This window comes from Neolamprologus brichardi, chromosome 22, assembly GCF_056152115.1.
Source record: "Neolamprologus brichardi isolate AB-2024 chromosome 22, ASM5615211v1, whole genome shotgun sequence".
In the NCBI taxonomy this organism is placed as follows: Eukaryota; Metazoa; Chordata; class Actinopteri; order Cichliformes; family Cichlidae; genus Neolamprologus; species Neolamprologus brichardi.
Window position 1 is genome coordinate 18,461,215 of NC_142124.1, and position 17,942 is coordinate 18,479,156.

The 17,942-nt window shown below is 41.0% G+C and overlaps 1 protein-coding gene across 18 annotated transcripts in view; it reads left to right on the forward strand.

The window, feature by feature from the left end:
- Positions 1-64: 64 nt before the first annotated feature.
- clasp2 (cytoplasmic linker associated protein 2) overlaps positions 65-17,942 on the forward strand; it is a 62,087-nt gene continuing 44,209 nt past the window's right edge. For 10 of the 18 annotated variants that reach the window (XM_035906481.2, XM_035906490.2, XM_087834932.1 and 7 more), the window contains exons 1-6: positions 66-1,030; positions 7,662-7,740; positions 13,063-13,166; positions 13,743-13,834; positions 15,701-15,776; positions 16,592-16,689. In XM_035906481.2, the coding sequence (XP_035762374.1) occupies positions 833-1,030; positions 7,662-7,740; positions 13,063-13,166; positions 13,743-13,834; positions 15,701-15,776; positions 16,592-16,689 (647 nt within the window). In that variant the 5' untranslated portion in view covers positions 66-832. Of the gene's footprint in view, positions 1,031-7,661; positions 7,741-13,062; positions 13,167-13,742; positions 13,835-15,700; positions 15,777-16,591; positions 16,690-17,942 lie in introns of all 18 variants that reach the window. The other 8 variants (XM_035906461.2, XM_035906469.2, XM_035906474.2 and 5 more) reach the window with 1 other exon arrangement.

The following is a 17,942-nucleotide window of genomic DNA, read 5'->3' on the forward strand; positions in this document are numbered from 1 at the left end:
GTTTTAGTACGGATGTGGTTCACAGTGCACTTGTTCATTTTACATTTTACATCAGGCATTATGCAGGCTGGCTGTGCAGTGCCCGAAGACCCATCGGCCTGATCGTTGCGCCTCCTGGTGAACTGCAGTCCCCGGCAACGCGCAGCTTTCAGCGCCTAATAACAGCTTTAACGGCAGCAGCGATTATTCCTGGGTTAAAGAGAAATCAGAGACCCCTGGACTGGAGCTGAACTCTTTTTGTGGAAGTTTGGTGCAACTTTGCCCCGGACGGAGCTGACCGTTGAACGTCTTTAAAGCCTGCGGTCATGGAATAGAGCAGCGGACTGAGGCCTGCGGATAACTGACGGTAGCTAGCTGAGCTAGCTTTTCTGAAGCTGTCCATATTTGTTTGGGTGGCCGTGCTAGCTTTCTATGTGCTATTTTTGTTAGCATAACAGCCAAGCATATTTGCTTCTTTTTTTTTTTCTGATGCGGTTATATTAAAGGAACCGGCTGAGGGCCCCTGCAGTTATTCGTTTCCCGAAGTTTCGCCAAGTTTAAGTTCCCTCTGAGTTAACGGTATCTAATAAGGAAACCAGCCAGCTTCGTCTTTGTCGTAACGTATAAAGTGGAGGGATGATTTCTATGCTACATTGATCTATACATATATATATTGCAAGGGATTGTACGTTGATGACTAAACATCAGTTAGAGGCAGTCCAGACTGCACGGTGTCTCTGTCCCTTGAAGGGTTTACACTTCGCAGCTCGAGTTCTTTGTACCCCGTCCCACCGACCACTGTCTCCTGTCTCCGGCCGGCTTCAGAGGCTGGCCGCACGGCACTGAGTGCCCAATGGAGGAACATGACAACATGGACTATTTTTACCAGCAGGTACTGCAGAAAGATGTTACCCGCAGGTTGCAGGTCGGACAGGACCTTATTGACTATCTGAACGATCCGCATCGCTCCCCGGACGTAGAGCAGGACAAACCCCGGCTTGACAAGACTATAGACGAGTTAACGGGATGGGTGAACTCCAGCAATTTCAAGGTGAGAGAGCTTGAGCTGTCATCGTATGAGCCATTCCTTCGGCCTGTTCGTGAATTGTTTTCCACTGGTTTGCCTGGTACCTGGGAAGAGACAGCACTGACATTTACTCAGATATTTTTCAAAAGATGATGTAAAACCTTTTAAAGACCTGTTAACGATATGAAGAAGACCCAAGTCTAATGTTTTGAGATTAATGTATGCACTGGAAAATTCAAACAAAAGCGCTGGCAAGAAGCAGAAGGCTCTGTGATTCTTTATGACACCCAAGTTATCCTAATCCTGGAGCACAAGAGGCAGACATCTTTAAATGCAACCCAAGCATTGAGGAGTGCTTTTGAGGGGCATTCCTGTGGTTTGTTGGGTTTGTGCTGCTGTTTTGGTTGTGTGTGTGTGTGTGTGTCTGTGTTAAGGAGACCCATTGTCAGGACGGTAGACTGCTGGAGCATTGGATGGGATGGGGGAGGGGTTGGGAGATTCATTGTTATGATCCATGTTTTATTTTCTCTTTCTCTCTCCTTTGATCTCCTCTCTCTTCAAGATTTTCTCAGTATTCTCCTTATTTAAGTCCTGGATTTTGTGTGTAATATGCTGGTTTGCAGACAGAGTTAGGAATGTGCCATTTCTGCCAGCACATCACACCAGTCCAGACAGCAAGTCATAACAGCTGGAAATCCCCTTTAAAGCCATGCTGCAGTTGCTTTTTGGACTGATTAGTTTCATCTGCACTGATATGCAGGACTCAGAAAGTCTGTATGAGTGTGGAAATTGTGTGCTCAGCGTAAGGAAGCATCTAATCCTCTGGAAGAGAGTTTTAATTTGACGACACTCAGCTAGAGAAAGAAAGTGTTCTGGACTTTGTCATTTTGGTCTTGTGATCTTTTAAACAAAACTTTTAATATTCATTTCCGTTTAGTACCATGGAAACTTTATGAATAGGGAAATCGGTATTGTGAGAAGCACTGTACAAAAACAGCTGTGGAGTCTTCACCAATTGTCCGCTTAGTATCCCTGTTAGATGTTCAAGAAGAAAGCTTTTTATAAGCTGAATTTTTTGCTATTGTTAAAAATACTGAAGAGAAATGCTCAGTGAATGGTTTTGCATGGTGCTATAGCCTTTTTTATCTCCTGCAGCTGTGATAAGCTAACATCTTTCTTTGTTTAGGTTTGTTCTTTTATGTAGATGACACAGCCAGTAACTTGAGCTCAGATCAGTCACTTTGCACTGATGTGCAAGTGAGTTGGGAGCCCCAGAGGCCTTCATACAGCAGGCTTTTAGCGATGCTCATGATCTCTGTTGGGTAGAAGGCCTTAAGCTGTAAGCAACATGCTGAGTCAGCAGTTGGGGGTTATAAAGAGTTGAGAGGAGATGAATACAGGAGGCATTTAAGGAAACAAGAACTAGAGTCAGACACAGGCTAAGCGTGAGTGGAAAACACAACTCAAGACCCACAAATACATTTCAGAGATACTCATCTCTCAGGCACAAAGAGTGTCACACTCAAGTGCCTCTTAGTAATGGAATAAATATTCTGTTTCTTGGTGGCATTTGTGTGCCCTTCACTGTTTCCTTTTCTTATTGATCAGTTCAATAATGTATCCTTGCCTGCCTGCCTCATCTGCTTCTTTTCTGTGTGTGTGTTTGTGTAGACAGAATAGGAAATCAACTTTGCTTACACAAGAGTACAGAAGCTAGAGAGCCTATAGAAGAAAGAATATTAATATTGCATGCTGTCTTTATGGAGAGCAGGTCCACATGACCCATCACTGCTCAAACTGATCCACACTCCTCTGTCCAAACACTTTGAATTGTGTCTAATGGAGTGTAAGAGATGCCACACACTAAAGCTTGCGTTGATAAGATAAGAAAAGCTTAATTTATCCCAACTTTGTGAAAATAAAGTTAAGCACAACAGGAAATATGTTAAATAGGTGGAATAGCATGTAGCTAAAATTAAAATACTATATGGTAAACAAACATCTCGATAAGATAAACAGATACAGTAAAATAAGTATACATTTAAATATAAATGTAATAATAATAATAATAATAATAATAATATATGTACTTATGATTTACAGTCTATGCTTTAGGATAGATGCCTATAGAAACATAACCACAGTCTACAGTTAGAATAAGGAATGGTATTTGGTAATATTTAAGTGATACCTGTGTCATTATCAGTTCTGCTTATAGGTCATAGGGAGCAGACCTACACAAGCAGTGACCTATGGGCCTGAGACATATTACAGATGTGGACCTCAAGAGCATGTTTGTGGTGTTTGTGTATTCAAGATGCGTTATCTGACGATTAATGTGGTTTGCTGTGTAATCAGTTGTGTTAGCGTAGAGTTTTCCAGGTTTAATAAATGAAACTGTGGACTCGTCTAAGAAATAAGTCCAGAAACAAGCGAGTGATGTTTTTGTGGCTGTGTCCATCTGTCATGTACAGTCTGTGGGCCTACACCAGTTTTTAGCTTCATTGAACCCAATGTATTATATTTAAGCCAGAACACAACATCAATAGAAAATGCTTTTAGCTGACATCACTTTTCTGCATTGAGTTTGACATCACTGTCAACACATGTCAGATAAAGCTGCATGTATTGGTTAAAGGAAATTATAAATTTGGAGATTTATGATTCAGATCCCCACTTGGCGCTGTCCACTTCAGCGTCACCATATTCAGATTTATTTTTTTATTGTGCTATAAAATTATTTTTGTGTTGGCTTCTTCCTGCAGGTGCTTCACAGGAAACACCATCCAGTGAAGGGAATTGATCGCCGCTTTTTTGTGGGAAGCAGCTGCAGGAACTGTTGAACTGTAGTCTATAACAGTAGCTTGGCTCTGAGAAGCAGGATCAGACAATGGACTAAATCTGCTTCTGGTCCTTTTCTTTATTCTTTATAATCACTGGATTAATGGTTCGGAGTAGAGCTGCAGTTGCTTATTAGCTTGGTCAAATCCCGATACATATGCGGTCTTTTCTATTGCCTTACCACTGTTCTCTGTTAAGAATTCATGTTATAATATAAATGTAACTCAACCAGTGTGAGAAGATTCTAGAGCCAGCTAGTTTTGAGTATCTGTGCTTGATAAATAACTGAAACATTCATTCATTTACCAGAAATTGTGAGCAGTTTGTTTTCTATTAACTGTCTGTTCTATAATGATATGGTTTGAGTGTCTGTCTTTATTTCTCTGTGAGCGTTGGACACTTTTTTTTTTTTCTTTTCTTCAATCAAACACTCACTTTAACCCTTACTGGAATCCAGAGTAAAACCTGTACCTGGTATGCGTATCAGCAGGCTAAGCAGGCTGGGCCTTCACAAAGAGCCATTCATACGGCACTAAATATATTTGCAGTTTGTTTTTTTCTTTTCTCCAACATACCTCAGCTCCCCCGTCATTTTGAATCCTGTAATCTGGAGATACAGAAAATGTGTTGGTGTCAGTGCTACTAAAAACATGCACATGGTTTATTGTATAGGGTTTTTAAGTATTTTGAGGGCATACCTGACTTGAAGCTTCTCAGAAATGAGGCTTTTTTTTTTCTCCAGCATTTCCTCATGTCAAGTCCCTTCCTTCTCTCATACTCTGTCTTCTCCTCTGTCTCTCCCATTGAGGATGCCATATGGTTATGGGCTCCAAGCTCGTTGGGGTGCTGAGTGGAAGAGGGGGATGGGAGGCCCAGGGGCTGTTTCCATCCTTTACCGTTTTTGTCTTTTTCCTGGTGTTTTTCTTGTCTTTGCCACCCCCTTCCCTGTAAATTAGGTCAGTATGAGGGAGTCATCATGTTGACCCAGGGCTTGTTTCTTCTCCAGGTGATTTTTGCTTTGTGTGTCATGACTTGGCCCTCATCCCCGTTTCATGCTTTCCTCATCGCTCCCCTTGTTGTTTCTGTAGATACCTGCCTTTGCTCTTCCTTTGACTAAAATAGGGAAAAACTGCAGTCTGACTCCCCTACTGAGTCCAGAGAGTCATGTTTAATTTTTTTTTTCACCTCAGTTTTTACCACAGCACTGCCAAAACAAGCATTCCAGCAGCACAGCGCATGTGATCCTAGTCAGGACCACAGTGGAAAAACTCATCTCCACCGCTAGACACAACTCTGTATCCCCCTAAGAATCATAACGCAGGCCAGTTTTTCTTCTGCTTGTGAGGTGAATTAAAGCACAGAGAGGCAGTGGAGAAGAGTTTGGAAGGACTATTAAAGGTGACTTTAGAGAACACAATCCCACACCACAATAATGGTGCCTTCACGTTCTATTCCACTTGTGACTTCAGTCATTATGTTTCTTTCCAGGATCATTTTTAACCGGATTTTCAAAATGCAGATCAGTGTGCCCCTCCATTAGCGGCAGTTATGCAGGTAGTTTAAAGAGGACACAGCTGACTGGGTGTTGCATAACTAGGAGTGCCGCAGCTGTTGACATGCAGTTATCTTTGAAATGGCAAGGTGTTAGCCATTAAACACGGCACTCATTGTCTCGGTTTGAGCTCAGAGTTAACGACAGAATATACATTACAATTCAAGCATGTTTTGAGCCTCAGCCTGTCACTGTTCATTAAGCATTTGTGTGATTAAATTATCACAGTCTTTTTTTGAGATCTTTTTTTGTTCCATGTTGGGGTTATCACCAAAACATAGAGGTTGCTCGAGTATCATCAGTTCTCAAAAGCAAGTAGTTGTATTTGGAGCTACTAGATTGTGGCAGAAATCACAATTATCTTGGTCGATATTCAGAACATGATTATCTAAGACGCAAACTCACATAGTTTGGAGAAATAATAGACTTTATCGAAGTTTATTAAGTTGTCTTTTAATTGAGTCTTTCGATTTAAACTGGATTAAGTGCACAGCCCTGGTTGTACTGTATGTTGGTGAAAGTTTGGAAGGTTTACTTATGTTCATTCACCACCGTTAAAATGTCTGAAATGTCTTTATTTATTTTTCTTTTCCTCTACACTCTTAAGCTGCTTAGAATAAATTACTTCCAGTTTGTACTCCGTTTCTGTTGGTAGTCTCTCGTGTTTGTGATATAGCTGAGACTCGGACAGGTTTGGAAAATGCCTGACTGGCCTAAATTACATCTCTAAAGCGAGTGGGGGCAAAATTTTGATTATCTCAATTAGGGCTGGGTGATATGGCCTAAAATCCATATCACGGTATAATTTGAAGCATGTGCGTAACGATATATATTGCGATTTTACACACTATAAGGCACACTTAAAATCCTTTAATTTTCTCAAAAATCGACAGTGTGCCTTATGTATGAATTCTGGTTGTGCTTACTGACCTCGAACCGATTTTATGTGCTACACAGCGCACAGAAATCTGTCAAAAATGTTTTAGTATGACTTCGGTAAGCTATGAAGCCGCACGGCTTGATGGATTGTCGGAGCATTACGGCTGCCGTAATCAGAAGCCTCGCGGAGTAATCTGGGTCCAAAACTCCGCCCCTTCAGGTCCCAAAGTCAAACTAACACTTCGGCATCATTGCTGAGAGTTAAAAACTGTCTAAATTCTTTCATCTTTAATAAAATGATCAGCGTTGCTGCTTTACCAGATGTAACAATTAGGTTTAACATCCAGGCATCCATGAAAACAGAATTTATTACATTTAACAGAGTTAGAAGTTAGCAGGAAGTTAGCTCGCTAGTTTCCACCTAAATATATATATATAGCATGTTCTGACTGAGATATTTCTGAAAAATTCAAACGTACAGCTCTGCTATCACTTCCAACATAAATGAAGACAGAAAACTAAACAGCAGTGACTTTTGTAGGGTTACTGAAGTTGGGCTAGCTGGTATATAATGATGCTACGTGATCACTAGCTACACAGCTATGTTAGCATAGCGTTAGCACAGTGAAGCTGGAGGATGAGCGCTAACCTTTTTACACTCGATGAAAGTTAACGTGAGAGTTTCTGGTGGTTAGGGGCAAATGCAATCACATGGCAGGATGCTGTAAACGGACCAAACTTCAGTCAGGAAAACAACTGAGATAATCCATCCACAATACGAGGTTAGTCATTAATATACTGCAACAGCATGGGAATAGAGCAGCTGTGAGAGAATTCAACATTAATGAAGAAAAAAAAAATCACAAATTTCCATAATGAGACATCGAAATCTGGCACATGCTTTGATGAGGGGTAGGGAAGTGGAGGAAGCTCAGGTTTCGGCTTTCCTCATTTTCCAAAAGTGCTTCGTCTCTTTGCTGTTACTGTCGCCCGGCATAATTTGCAGATGATGTTGTTTGTAGCCGCTGCAATGCTTTCGACCAAAACAGGCGCAGCTTAATGACACCGTCAAAATCTCTACAGTTGGCCAAATTTATATCGTTTCTACCTTATACCGTTTATACCGCCCACCCCTACTCTCAATACGGAAAAAGGATCATTCACAGTCTCACCTGTCTGCTGAGTCAGTAGAAACTTAAACAACCTCGATGGTCTTTAAAAACTATTCAGGATGTCAGAATCGAATGTAATCCTCCTCCCCCTTCTCTTCCTCTCACTGCTGTCACTGATGTAGAAAACGGACTGTATATTGATATGTATGATACAATCATTTTTGTGTGTGGCCCGCTATAACTCTTTGATTTTTCTTATTCTGTTTTGTAGGTGGCGTTGTTGGGGATAGATATCTGTGGGGCATTTGTGGATCGCATGGGAGAGCGGTTTAAAGGATACCTCGGCACAGGTGAGATATCTTATCTATCTCTACGCTTTGTTTTCTTCAAGTTGTCCTTTTAAGTTTCACTGCAAATAGATCTTTATCTCTTTGTTCTTTTATCTTAAACAGCAATTGCTAGTCAAGGAAGTGTGTTTGTCTGGCCTTTGAATTCAGAAGTGTAACAAAAACAATATAGCAGTCAGTTTCACTAGATGTCGTGTGACTCTTCGGCATTTTGACATATGTCCTTCCATTTTGTCTCTCACTTCCACTTTGTGGTTCTTCTGAGATAGACCCAGCAGCCTGGCACCACTCCGTGTCTATTATCCATCTCTATATTTAGGCCCACTGTAGCTCACTCTAATACACCCCCAAACCACACCTTGATTCATGACCTCAGGCACTAAATCTCATATCAGATTTCATGCTCTGCCATTGTGTATTTGTGTTATCTCGGTGCCAGACCTTGTGGGTGCCCTTAAGGTGTCACCAGCTGTCTTCGTCAGCCACACTGCCTCTTGTCACCGGCAAACCCACTGAAGCCTGCTGTGCTACTCTGTAAAGGCTGGACTGGTCGCACTGTGTATAGTCTACCACACAAACTCTCTTTATCCAAGAGCTTTATATGAATGCAGATGTGTGTGTGTTACGGATTGACGCTAAAAACATCTTTCTGAGCCAATGGCAAGCATGGAATCTCCCTCCTTCCATTTCTCCTTCCCTGTATTCTCAGCATCTCCCTTCACCGATACAGTTCCACACACCTACCCGCCCACACATATACACTGAGGGGAGGAAGATGAGATCATTGAGACTGAGGGATTGTATTGATCTACAGGGCTGACTTATTGCACAGGGCAGCTGCAATTACTCTCTCTCTCTCTCTGTGTGTGTGTGTGTGTGTGTGTGTGTGTGTGTGTGTGTGTGTGTGTGTGTGTGTGCTCTTTAAAACTGTGCAGTGACCATCCTTCACTTCCGAGTAGCTCCCTTGTGTTAAGTGGAAAGGGAAGTGAAACATGCACATCATGAAGGACTTTACTTTGACATAATTATATTTTCTTGTTGACTAAAAAATAAAAAATGAAGAGACGTGATTGGCCAGTTAGATTGCTCGGTAGAAGTGTGCCTGTGTATGTTTTCATCTTTAATGAAAGAAATGAAGTCATGTGCAACAATGGCCCCCGCTGTCACTTTTTCTGTTTGAGGTTATTGTCCTTGTTGCCAAGGCAACCAGCTGTTGTGGTAGTGTAATGTGCACTCAGAAACACACACACACTCCTACCCACATTCCTAGCTTGAAACATCAGGGGGGGGAGTGATACAGTGATGTCATCTTGTCTTTTTCCTGTGCGTGCGTGCGGGGTTATGCCATTTTGTTGTGTATTATTGCATGAATGTCAGAGTGAGGTTTGGAGTTTTGTATAATACAGAAATTGTGGAAGAGACCATTCAAACCTTTGTGTTTGTTGACTTTGAGGCTGCCCAAGTTGAGAATAAAGACATGAAAACCAACAGCATTCTACACTTTCTGAGCTGAATCTGTCTAGCACTTAACCTGAAACTACTCAACTGTATAGATGGAGATCTTTAAAAACAGCACACAGATATATTGCTTCATTTAAAAAAAATAAATAAAAAGGCAGAGTATCTATTCTCTCCAGATTAAATGGAATACGCTGATAGCTTTTCTAGCCTAAAGGAATCATAAATAGACATAAAAATGTGTTAGCCGCACATTCAAACAAAGTGTTAAAGTGTCTATATCGATCTTTTCCAGAAGTATAAGAACGTGGTACAGCACAGTATATAGTACAGTATGGGATATCATGCCCCTCTGTGTTCTGGCTGAAGACGCTTCTGTTAATACATTTAAGGCAGACAACCTGTGATGAGATATGTCAGGCCCCTTCTGCACATATACACCTGTTTTTATAATCATCCCTCAGTTTGATAGCCCATCTTCAATTGCAACTTGAGCCCCTTTCCATTAGTACTTCCTCGGTGGGCTTAGCACACTTTTCATGGTTTTCCATTAGGTGATAGTACCCAATACCACGCACTTTGTTTTTAGCACCTACTCCACTGGGGTTCCATGGGATTCGAAAATGTGACATCAGCAGACTGCATGCCACCGATTGGCTAATCAGTGTTGTCATTTGATGAGCCATCAGAGCATCTCATTCACATAAATCAAAACTGCAGCTTTTGATACCTTGAAATGAAGGAAACAGCTGCAAAAAACAATGCAGCTCCCCAATGCTCGGCCGCATTGCTCTAACAACCCCACACACATTAGCTGGTACTGGATTATAATGGAAAACGAGTCATGGTGAGTCATACCACGTTGTCTCGAGCTGATCCGAGTAAAAACTAATGGAAAAAGGGCGTTGATGTTGTACCATGGTCCTCTTTTTCAGGGAACAAAAGTTATTGTCATAACATTTTATTTTGATTCAATGTATTCAGTACAAGACATGTATACATGGCCCTCAGAGCAGTCATTGAACTGAAGTTGGACCACCAGCACCCTGGGGCATGGCAGACCCAGCAGAAAGGCCACAATCTCGTATTCAAATAATAGAGTCAAGCAAAAGTGTGCGGAGATGACTAGCGACCTGTAGTGCCTTCTAAAACAACAGATAGGAGGAAGGAGTATCTCCCTGCTGCTGGAGCCCCTCTCAATAGCTAAGAGGACTGAAGGTTGTTCCTTTGAGGCATCAGGTCTCTCTGGAGCCCTGAAGGTGGACCTTTGCTTGGAGGCTGTATTCACAGCAGCGTAACCACAGCAGCAGATGTGTTGCTCTCTTGGGGATAGATGGCAGAACTGCAGCCATGTGAGAGCCAGCTCTGGCTTTGGATTCATATCACACCTGGGGATGATATTGTCCAAGGTTTAGCACCAAACCTGGCAACAAAACATGCAGTTAACATTTCACATGTGGCCGACATGCCAACTGTGTAGTTTTGGCTAACATCAACAGGGCCTGACTTAGAGTCTGTAGACAAAAGAGCTTACCTGCAGTAGATAGCCAGCCAGAGTCTAACAACTGAGGGGTGACTGTGATCAGAGGGGTACATGTGCAGGCGGAGGCCTCGCATATGTCTTCACAGGTCATCTATGAATATGCATGACTCGAGGTGTCTTCAGCCAAGATGTGTCGTTGTAATATCTCAAACTGTATGTTTTGTTCCAAGTGAATTCACTGAAAGGGAAGTGAAATCATAACATATGACTCTGAGCCCTTTTTCCTTTTGTAAGGGAGTAGGCTTCATATCTAGTTGGTTTAGGAGGAGCAGCTTCTGCCCTTGGATGATGGAGTTAGTAAAACTCTTGCTGGATGTGTGTGCTCTTTAAAAAAAAAAGTATTATAAAATCAAACATTTGGAAATATATCAGTTCTGACACTCATTGGCTTAAGTGTTAAATGTTCTAACACAGACAAGTTGGTTTACAGTTTTCAGAGGATATGGCTTGGTGGTAGCTGAGCTGTTAAAATTAAAACTGCTGCAAAAGTGTTTGGTTTTGTTTTGTTTTTGTTTGTTTGTTTGTTTTTTGGCTGAAAGGTTATTGATGTACTGTTTTTCTCATTATGAGTGTAACTATAACAGTTGTCCAACCAACAGTTGTCCAACAGTTGAGAAATTTGGTAGGATTGTAGTTTACTGACCAAAGAGTTGATCAGTCCAATCTGTGTTGTGAAAACCCAAAATAAATTGAGGTGCATCTGTGTAAATTTGTATTTACCATTTGCAAAGGTAACACTGTGTAATAAAGGATACTCGTACATCAACACGTAATATATTTGTAAGATTATATGGAGGCAGCGTGGAACCTTTCATTCAGTCAGGTCAGCCTGACACAGAAGTAGCAGAATCTCAGAAATTTTAATTACAGCTAAGATTGCAGTCTAATGAAACAGTTGGGGACTTTTTGTTTGTTTAATGCTGGTAAATATTAGGTGAACATGTATGTGGCAGTTTTTAACTTAAATTAAAGGTTGGTGTTATTGTATGTTGTATTTCTTTGCAACAAATCCAACTAATTAAAATAACAATGAAGTGACCCAACTAAACAAGACAACTAGTGTATCCAAAGCCTCTGTAGCATTGACCTCCACTGCTAAATAAAAAAGTCCTGCCTTTTTTTCCTATCTTTTTTTCTTTCTTTTATAATAAAGGCTGACCTTTTTTTTTTTTTCTTTTTTTTTTCTCTTGAAATTGCAGTGCACCAATGACAGTCTCAAAGCTGTGGACAGCCCAGGGTTATGTTGCATAGCAGTGCACCAATCCCATTCATTTGTTGGGTGGGGCAAATTGTGATAGCTAGTGATAGATAAAACAATTTATTTAACTTTAACAGCACGTTCGTTCGATAACATCATCAGAGGTTGGTGTCATATTTTATCGCTGGTGTTCTGAAAATACATTACTGTGCTTGTACACTAGTACGTCATGTATTAGTGCCACTGTTTAAGTTGCAGTAGTTTGTTATTGTTGTGAGTATGAGCAGGTATGTGGGGTTAATGAGGGGTTAATGGAGATGGAAGCGTGGACAAGGTTGTGAGGTTTGTCCTTTTTGTTTGCTTTTTACTTTTCTTATTTTGCTTTGGAAAAGTTTGGGAGCTGGTGGAGTGTTTTGTCCTGGTAGTAGACCTGTTGACCTTTTTTGCATAAAAATAATATGAATGTTTATAAATAAATATCCATATTTGATTTATTTATAGCTTAGTCCTGTCAAACAGGGTGCAGCTAGACTGCACACGCACATGCCACACAGACAAACCATGTCATCCAAATACACCACACACACCCACATACAAACTGTGGTGATTGGATTTTTTTCCCCCACAGACCTGATAGGCTTGGGGAAAGGGACTAATAATTATTAACAAAAAAACAATTTCAGAGTACAGATGTACAAAGATTATTATTCCTAAATTGGGAGAATTGGAGTAACTTGCAGTTCTCGTAGCTTGGTTTTCCAGCATTGAAAGGGCTTTCTTTTGTCACTGCATTACATCAGCCTCTCTGACACGGGGGGCATTTGACATTATTTTAGCCATGGTCCATTTCCCATTTGCTGCCCTCTCATTCCCCTTTTCTAGTCAAAGCCACGGTGTTGATGGTTGTATTACTTAAGCTTTCTTTCCTTTTTTCCCCTTTTCTATCAGACACACTCATGTGATATTAAGACATTCAACTTTGTACAGCAATGTTTTTTTGTTTGTCTTAAATATCTTTGGCTTTTAAATCTTGTAGAGTTTCGGTGTCATGTGCGGCATGCACAGTGAACTGTTTTTCATATACTGACTCTTACTCACCACCCACTCCCTTTCTCTGTGTGTGTAGTGTTGCCAGCCCTGGTGGACAGGCTGGGTGATGGGAAGGACCAGGTCAGGGAGAACAGTCAAGCCCTCATCCTTCGCTGCATGGAACAGACTGCCTCACCAATGGTGAAAAACACACACACACACACACACACACACACACACACACACACACACACACACACACACACACACACACACACACACACACACACACACACACACACACACACAAATCATTGCCTAAACAGGTAAATCTTCCAGTGTACCACATGTAACATGAAGACAGTTTTGTCAAATGTCATTTAAATTTTATACAAGACATGTATATTGAGTTGTAGTTATTCTAGAAAATGTTATTCTAAAAATGTGACACAGCAGAGAAAAAAAATACAGGCAAATTAAAGCCACCTCCATATTAGTAATGAATTAAAAACACTACAGTGGGCCCGCACTCTACCTATCCACCCCCTCTTGTGGATATTGAAGGAATTACACAAGTTACTCCATAATGTTTTGTTTTATTTACACATGCCTCATGTGCTCATCTCCATAGATTGTGCCCTCCTCTGTACTCCATAAACTGCTCATCCAATGATGAGTTGATGATGATGATGACCTACTGACACCCCTTCTTTTCTTTTTTTTTTTTCTCTCTCATTCTTGCTCACACTTTTATCCTTCTTGTTCTCCTTCATGCAGTATGTTTGGGAAAGGCTGCTTCCTGGTTTAAAGCACAAGAACTTCCGCTCTCGAGAAGGAATCTGCCTCTGTCTCAGTGCCACGCTCAACATGTGAGTAACTTCTCCTTTATCTGTAATGCTGCCAGAATGAAATGGCAAGTTTATTCAGCATAGGCAATGTTTTTTATTCTCTGTGTGTTAAATCTCATATTTTAATCCTTAAGTAAGTTCATAATGTGGTGGATAATATAACAGATTATGCAATCCTATGCTGCTTTCAATCTCTGTTAGTAAGTGTTTGGCTCGGTGAGGGCTGCACAGAGCTATTACCCCCACCTTCCATGACCTATTTTGTTTGCTCAAGGAGCACACATGTTCCGACTTTCCAGGATTAATCCTCTTAACTGTTTGTGTGACTCTGAGGTGGTGCACATTTCTTCCCATTTCACCACCTACCACTAGCTTGTCCCTTTTCAAAATATGTTATGAGACTAGAGCAGGATGCAGTTTTAAAGACAAAATATCAGTTACTAAAATTGAGTTGTTTACAAACTCTTTTTAAGTGTGGTTTGTTTGGGGTATTGTCGTCACCCCTCCAGGCGGACGGGTGGCATGGATAGTTAAGTTTGTGAATGCGATGACTTGACAACAAGGTCACATAGATGTTTCAAACTGAAACAATATGTGCATTTACTAAAAATCTCAGAAGAGTTTCAATCCCAGTGACCTTGACCTCAAGGTCAGAGGTCAGGTTTTTTGTCAATATTGTCACTGCAATAAATGAGAAGAAAACAACATAGAATTTGAAATTTGCTGGGAGGCAGAGGGGTAAAAATGACCTTAAAAAAACAAAAGGAAAAAAATAACATTGCTCAGTTGTAGTCTTTTATCTTTTGCATTTCTACTGTTTTCAAATAAATATGGGTTTTAACCTTTTTGATTTTATTGCAATTGTTTTTTATTCAGATTTGGGCACTAAGTTGTTGGACAGCAGGTTGTAGTTATGACAGGTTGTGTGTGTAGGACTACAGGGACACTTCTGTCTGTCTGTACTTGTTTGTTGCTGTTTGTTCACAGCAGTCGAGATCTGTGTGGTTTGGCCTTTACTCTGTTTTCCACCTTGAGCTCACCCACACACAGAGCAAATTTAGACTATTAGAATTGCTGTGCTAATTTTAGCATCTTTTTGCTAATGGAAGGTGACACTGTTGTGCTAAATGCTAAGCTGCTATGTAATAGATACACTGAGCATGTGTGCTTTACGTACCCAGGCATCCATAATGAGTGAGTAGAATGAGTAAAACATGGCATAGAAATGGGCTGCTTGGGTTTTCATTTATTTCTATTTTTTGTTAAGTGCACAGTGAACATACAGACAGGTTAAAAGTTTAAAACCTGAGCTCTTTACTTCTAGGGTGAGTGGATCAGGTGGGTCTGTTGTGCATGGAGGGTGTGGTTTTGGTCCACTTGTCCTCTTGGAGGACTGGGTCGATGTAAATAATTAAGATGTTATTGCAGCTTTTATTTTCATCTTAGTTTCAGAGAGTTGTGAAAACACCAACAGTGCATGGTATTGCAGTTAGTGCTCTGAAAGCTAAGCGTGGGTTTGTTTGGTGTTTTTTTTGTTTTTTTGTTTTTTTTTGGGGGGGGGGGGGGGGGGGGTCTTTTACATAACTGGAATGGACAAAACAGAAGAAATTAAGAAACCATCTTTGTCTGCTAATGTTTTTTATATTTGTGTGATGTTAAATTTCTGAGGTGTGTGTGTGGTTTGTAGATAGTGTTTGTAGCTTATAACAGGCTACTAAATGGTCAGTCTGCCTTAGAATAGATATATTTTTCAAATTTCGAAAAATATTTTCAATGAGCGGCGCGAGGTTTCCATTATAAAAGAACACCAGATAATTATATTTATCACTGGCAACTGTCACCTCTCTCTTTTACGTTTCCTCATGTGCCTCTGTTTCACACTCTCAGGTATGGAGCCCAACCGCTGAGCCTCAGTAAAATAGTTCCTCATCTCTGCTCGCTGACAGGAGACCAAAACCCACAGGTAAGAGCTGCAGTGTTATACATGATTACATGATGGTGGGGAAAATTGTACCTTTTTGTGTTTGTTTTGACTGCGTGTGGCTCGTCATTGTTTTTGTTGAGCCAGTTTGTCGATAAGCCTTTTTGTTCAGCTCTCAGCAGTCAAAGTGTGTTGGGTTTCATCACACTTAAGGCAGCTTTGTGATTATTACTGTTATTAGTGAGGAGATGGGCTCTGTACCCACCACCCAGCTTCACTGCTGAATCATGTGCACCCGGTTGTTAAACCACACAAGAGTATTAGCTCTGTGCGTGCGTGTGTGCGTGCGTGCGTGCGTGCGTGCGTGCGCGTGTGTGTGTGTGTGTGTGTGTCAGTGTGAGGAATAGAGAGAGGTTGGTTTAACCTCCTGCAGAGTTGCACCCCAAAGCTGAAATCTGCTTCTATCTTCTACCCAATGATTATCTACCCACATACTGTCCTGGCCAATCAACATCCTAGAAAGGCCTGCCCACCCTTGGGTGCTAAGATTCCCTTCAACAATATCCTTGTAGCCAATCACAACAGTGTTTACAGCAATAACTAGCAAATCATATGGCTCCCATAGGAGGGAAGAGTATGGGCTCTCACGGGTTTAGTTTTTTGTGTGTTTACATGTTTGCGTCTCTTAGTCTATGAGCACGAGTCTAATCTTTGTCGAATTATGAGGGAGAATTGATCTCAGTCTTAACAAACGCAAATATCCTTTTTTATAGTGTGCTAGGTAACCCATCACTTGAATCTCTTTCCATGTGTTTATGAGTGGAGCTTTATTAAATTGGTGAACGTCTGCTGTTTAGGTACGTGAGGCGTCAATAACAACGCTGGTGGATGTTTATCGTCACGTTGGAGAGAAGGTCAGAGCAGACATTGGAAAGAGAGGACTTCCAGCTGCACGGTGAGTTTTTGTTCTTTTTCGTAGTATTTTTTTTTTTAAATTATTGTTATTTATATATTTATTTTTTGAGTTTGTTGTTGCCTGTGTTTCTATGGAGTCCCGTGGCCTTGGCACTCAGTTTGTCCCAAGCCACACCATGCACCACTCTGCCCTTCACACACACAGAGGCACTTTCATCCAGAGCACAATGCCGACTGAATGAGGGAGGAGGGTGAGAGGGTGCAGCCACGGGGTACAAAGGCATTGGGTGGAGTAACAGAAATGGGGGGTAAAAACTGTAAAAACTATGTTCGAGTCATCAGAAGAGGTTTAATGTGGGGGTTTGTCCCGCTTTGGTCGTCCTGGCTACATGTGCAGGGTTGAAGGTTATTCTGAGCACACAGTGACCCCTTCTTTCTGCCCCCTTTTTACTGCTTTCTCCCATGTGTGAGAGTCGAGCAACAGCCAGTGCTGTATGCTGGCTGCTCAGTATGAGTCTTGCGTCTGTGAATGCTGGCTGTGGTCATGTGTCATGTGCTGTGCATATTAAGCCAGTCCGTCTCCAGTGTAAACACACTGTCTGAATATGTGGGATTTACAGAGTGGTGTGGCTGTCTGCCTTCATTTAAATATCGGAGGCCTGACAGATGCAGTGATTTACAGCCTGCGCTTGTTCTTCCTGAACAGATGTGTATAGTTATTACTGAATTCTGCACGTGAAATTTTATATGTATTGTATGCATCGCGAATTTCCCAAACCAGTTTTTATTACTTTGTATAGTTTGTATAAGAATAGGGGTGAGAACATCTACAATACTCCAGTTTTACTGATCAAAACTCTCATTAATTTTATTAGTGATGTTTCAGTCAGCTTCAGGTCTGCTATAGGCAAATAGCCTTAGTACAAAACCTGGATCAAAGCTGTTGGAATTGCATTGTGTGTTTTTGTTCATATGTTTAATGAAGCCATGCTAAATTTTTACCTTCATGTTATGAAAGTTGTCTGAGTTACAGACCCATAGAGGTATGTGAGAATTTTGTGCTTTTTAAATTGTGTTATGCATTTATTTACTAATTTATTTTTGAGGCTTCAAAACATTACAGTAGGTATCGTTGTGAAAGTTTCAGAGTGAAACCACATTAAAGCTCTCTTAAAAACTGCAGCCAAATCAGTTTCACAACCACTCCAAGTGTCGTGTAATGCTTGGAAAATATAACGCAAACGCAAATTATAAAGTGCAAAAATGTCCACCCCTATAATTTGAGGGGTTGTA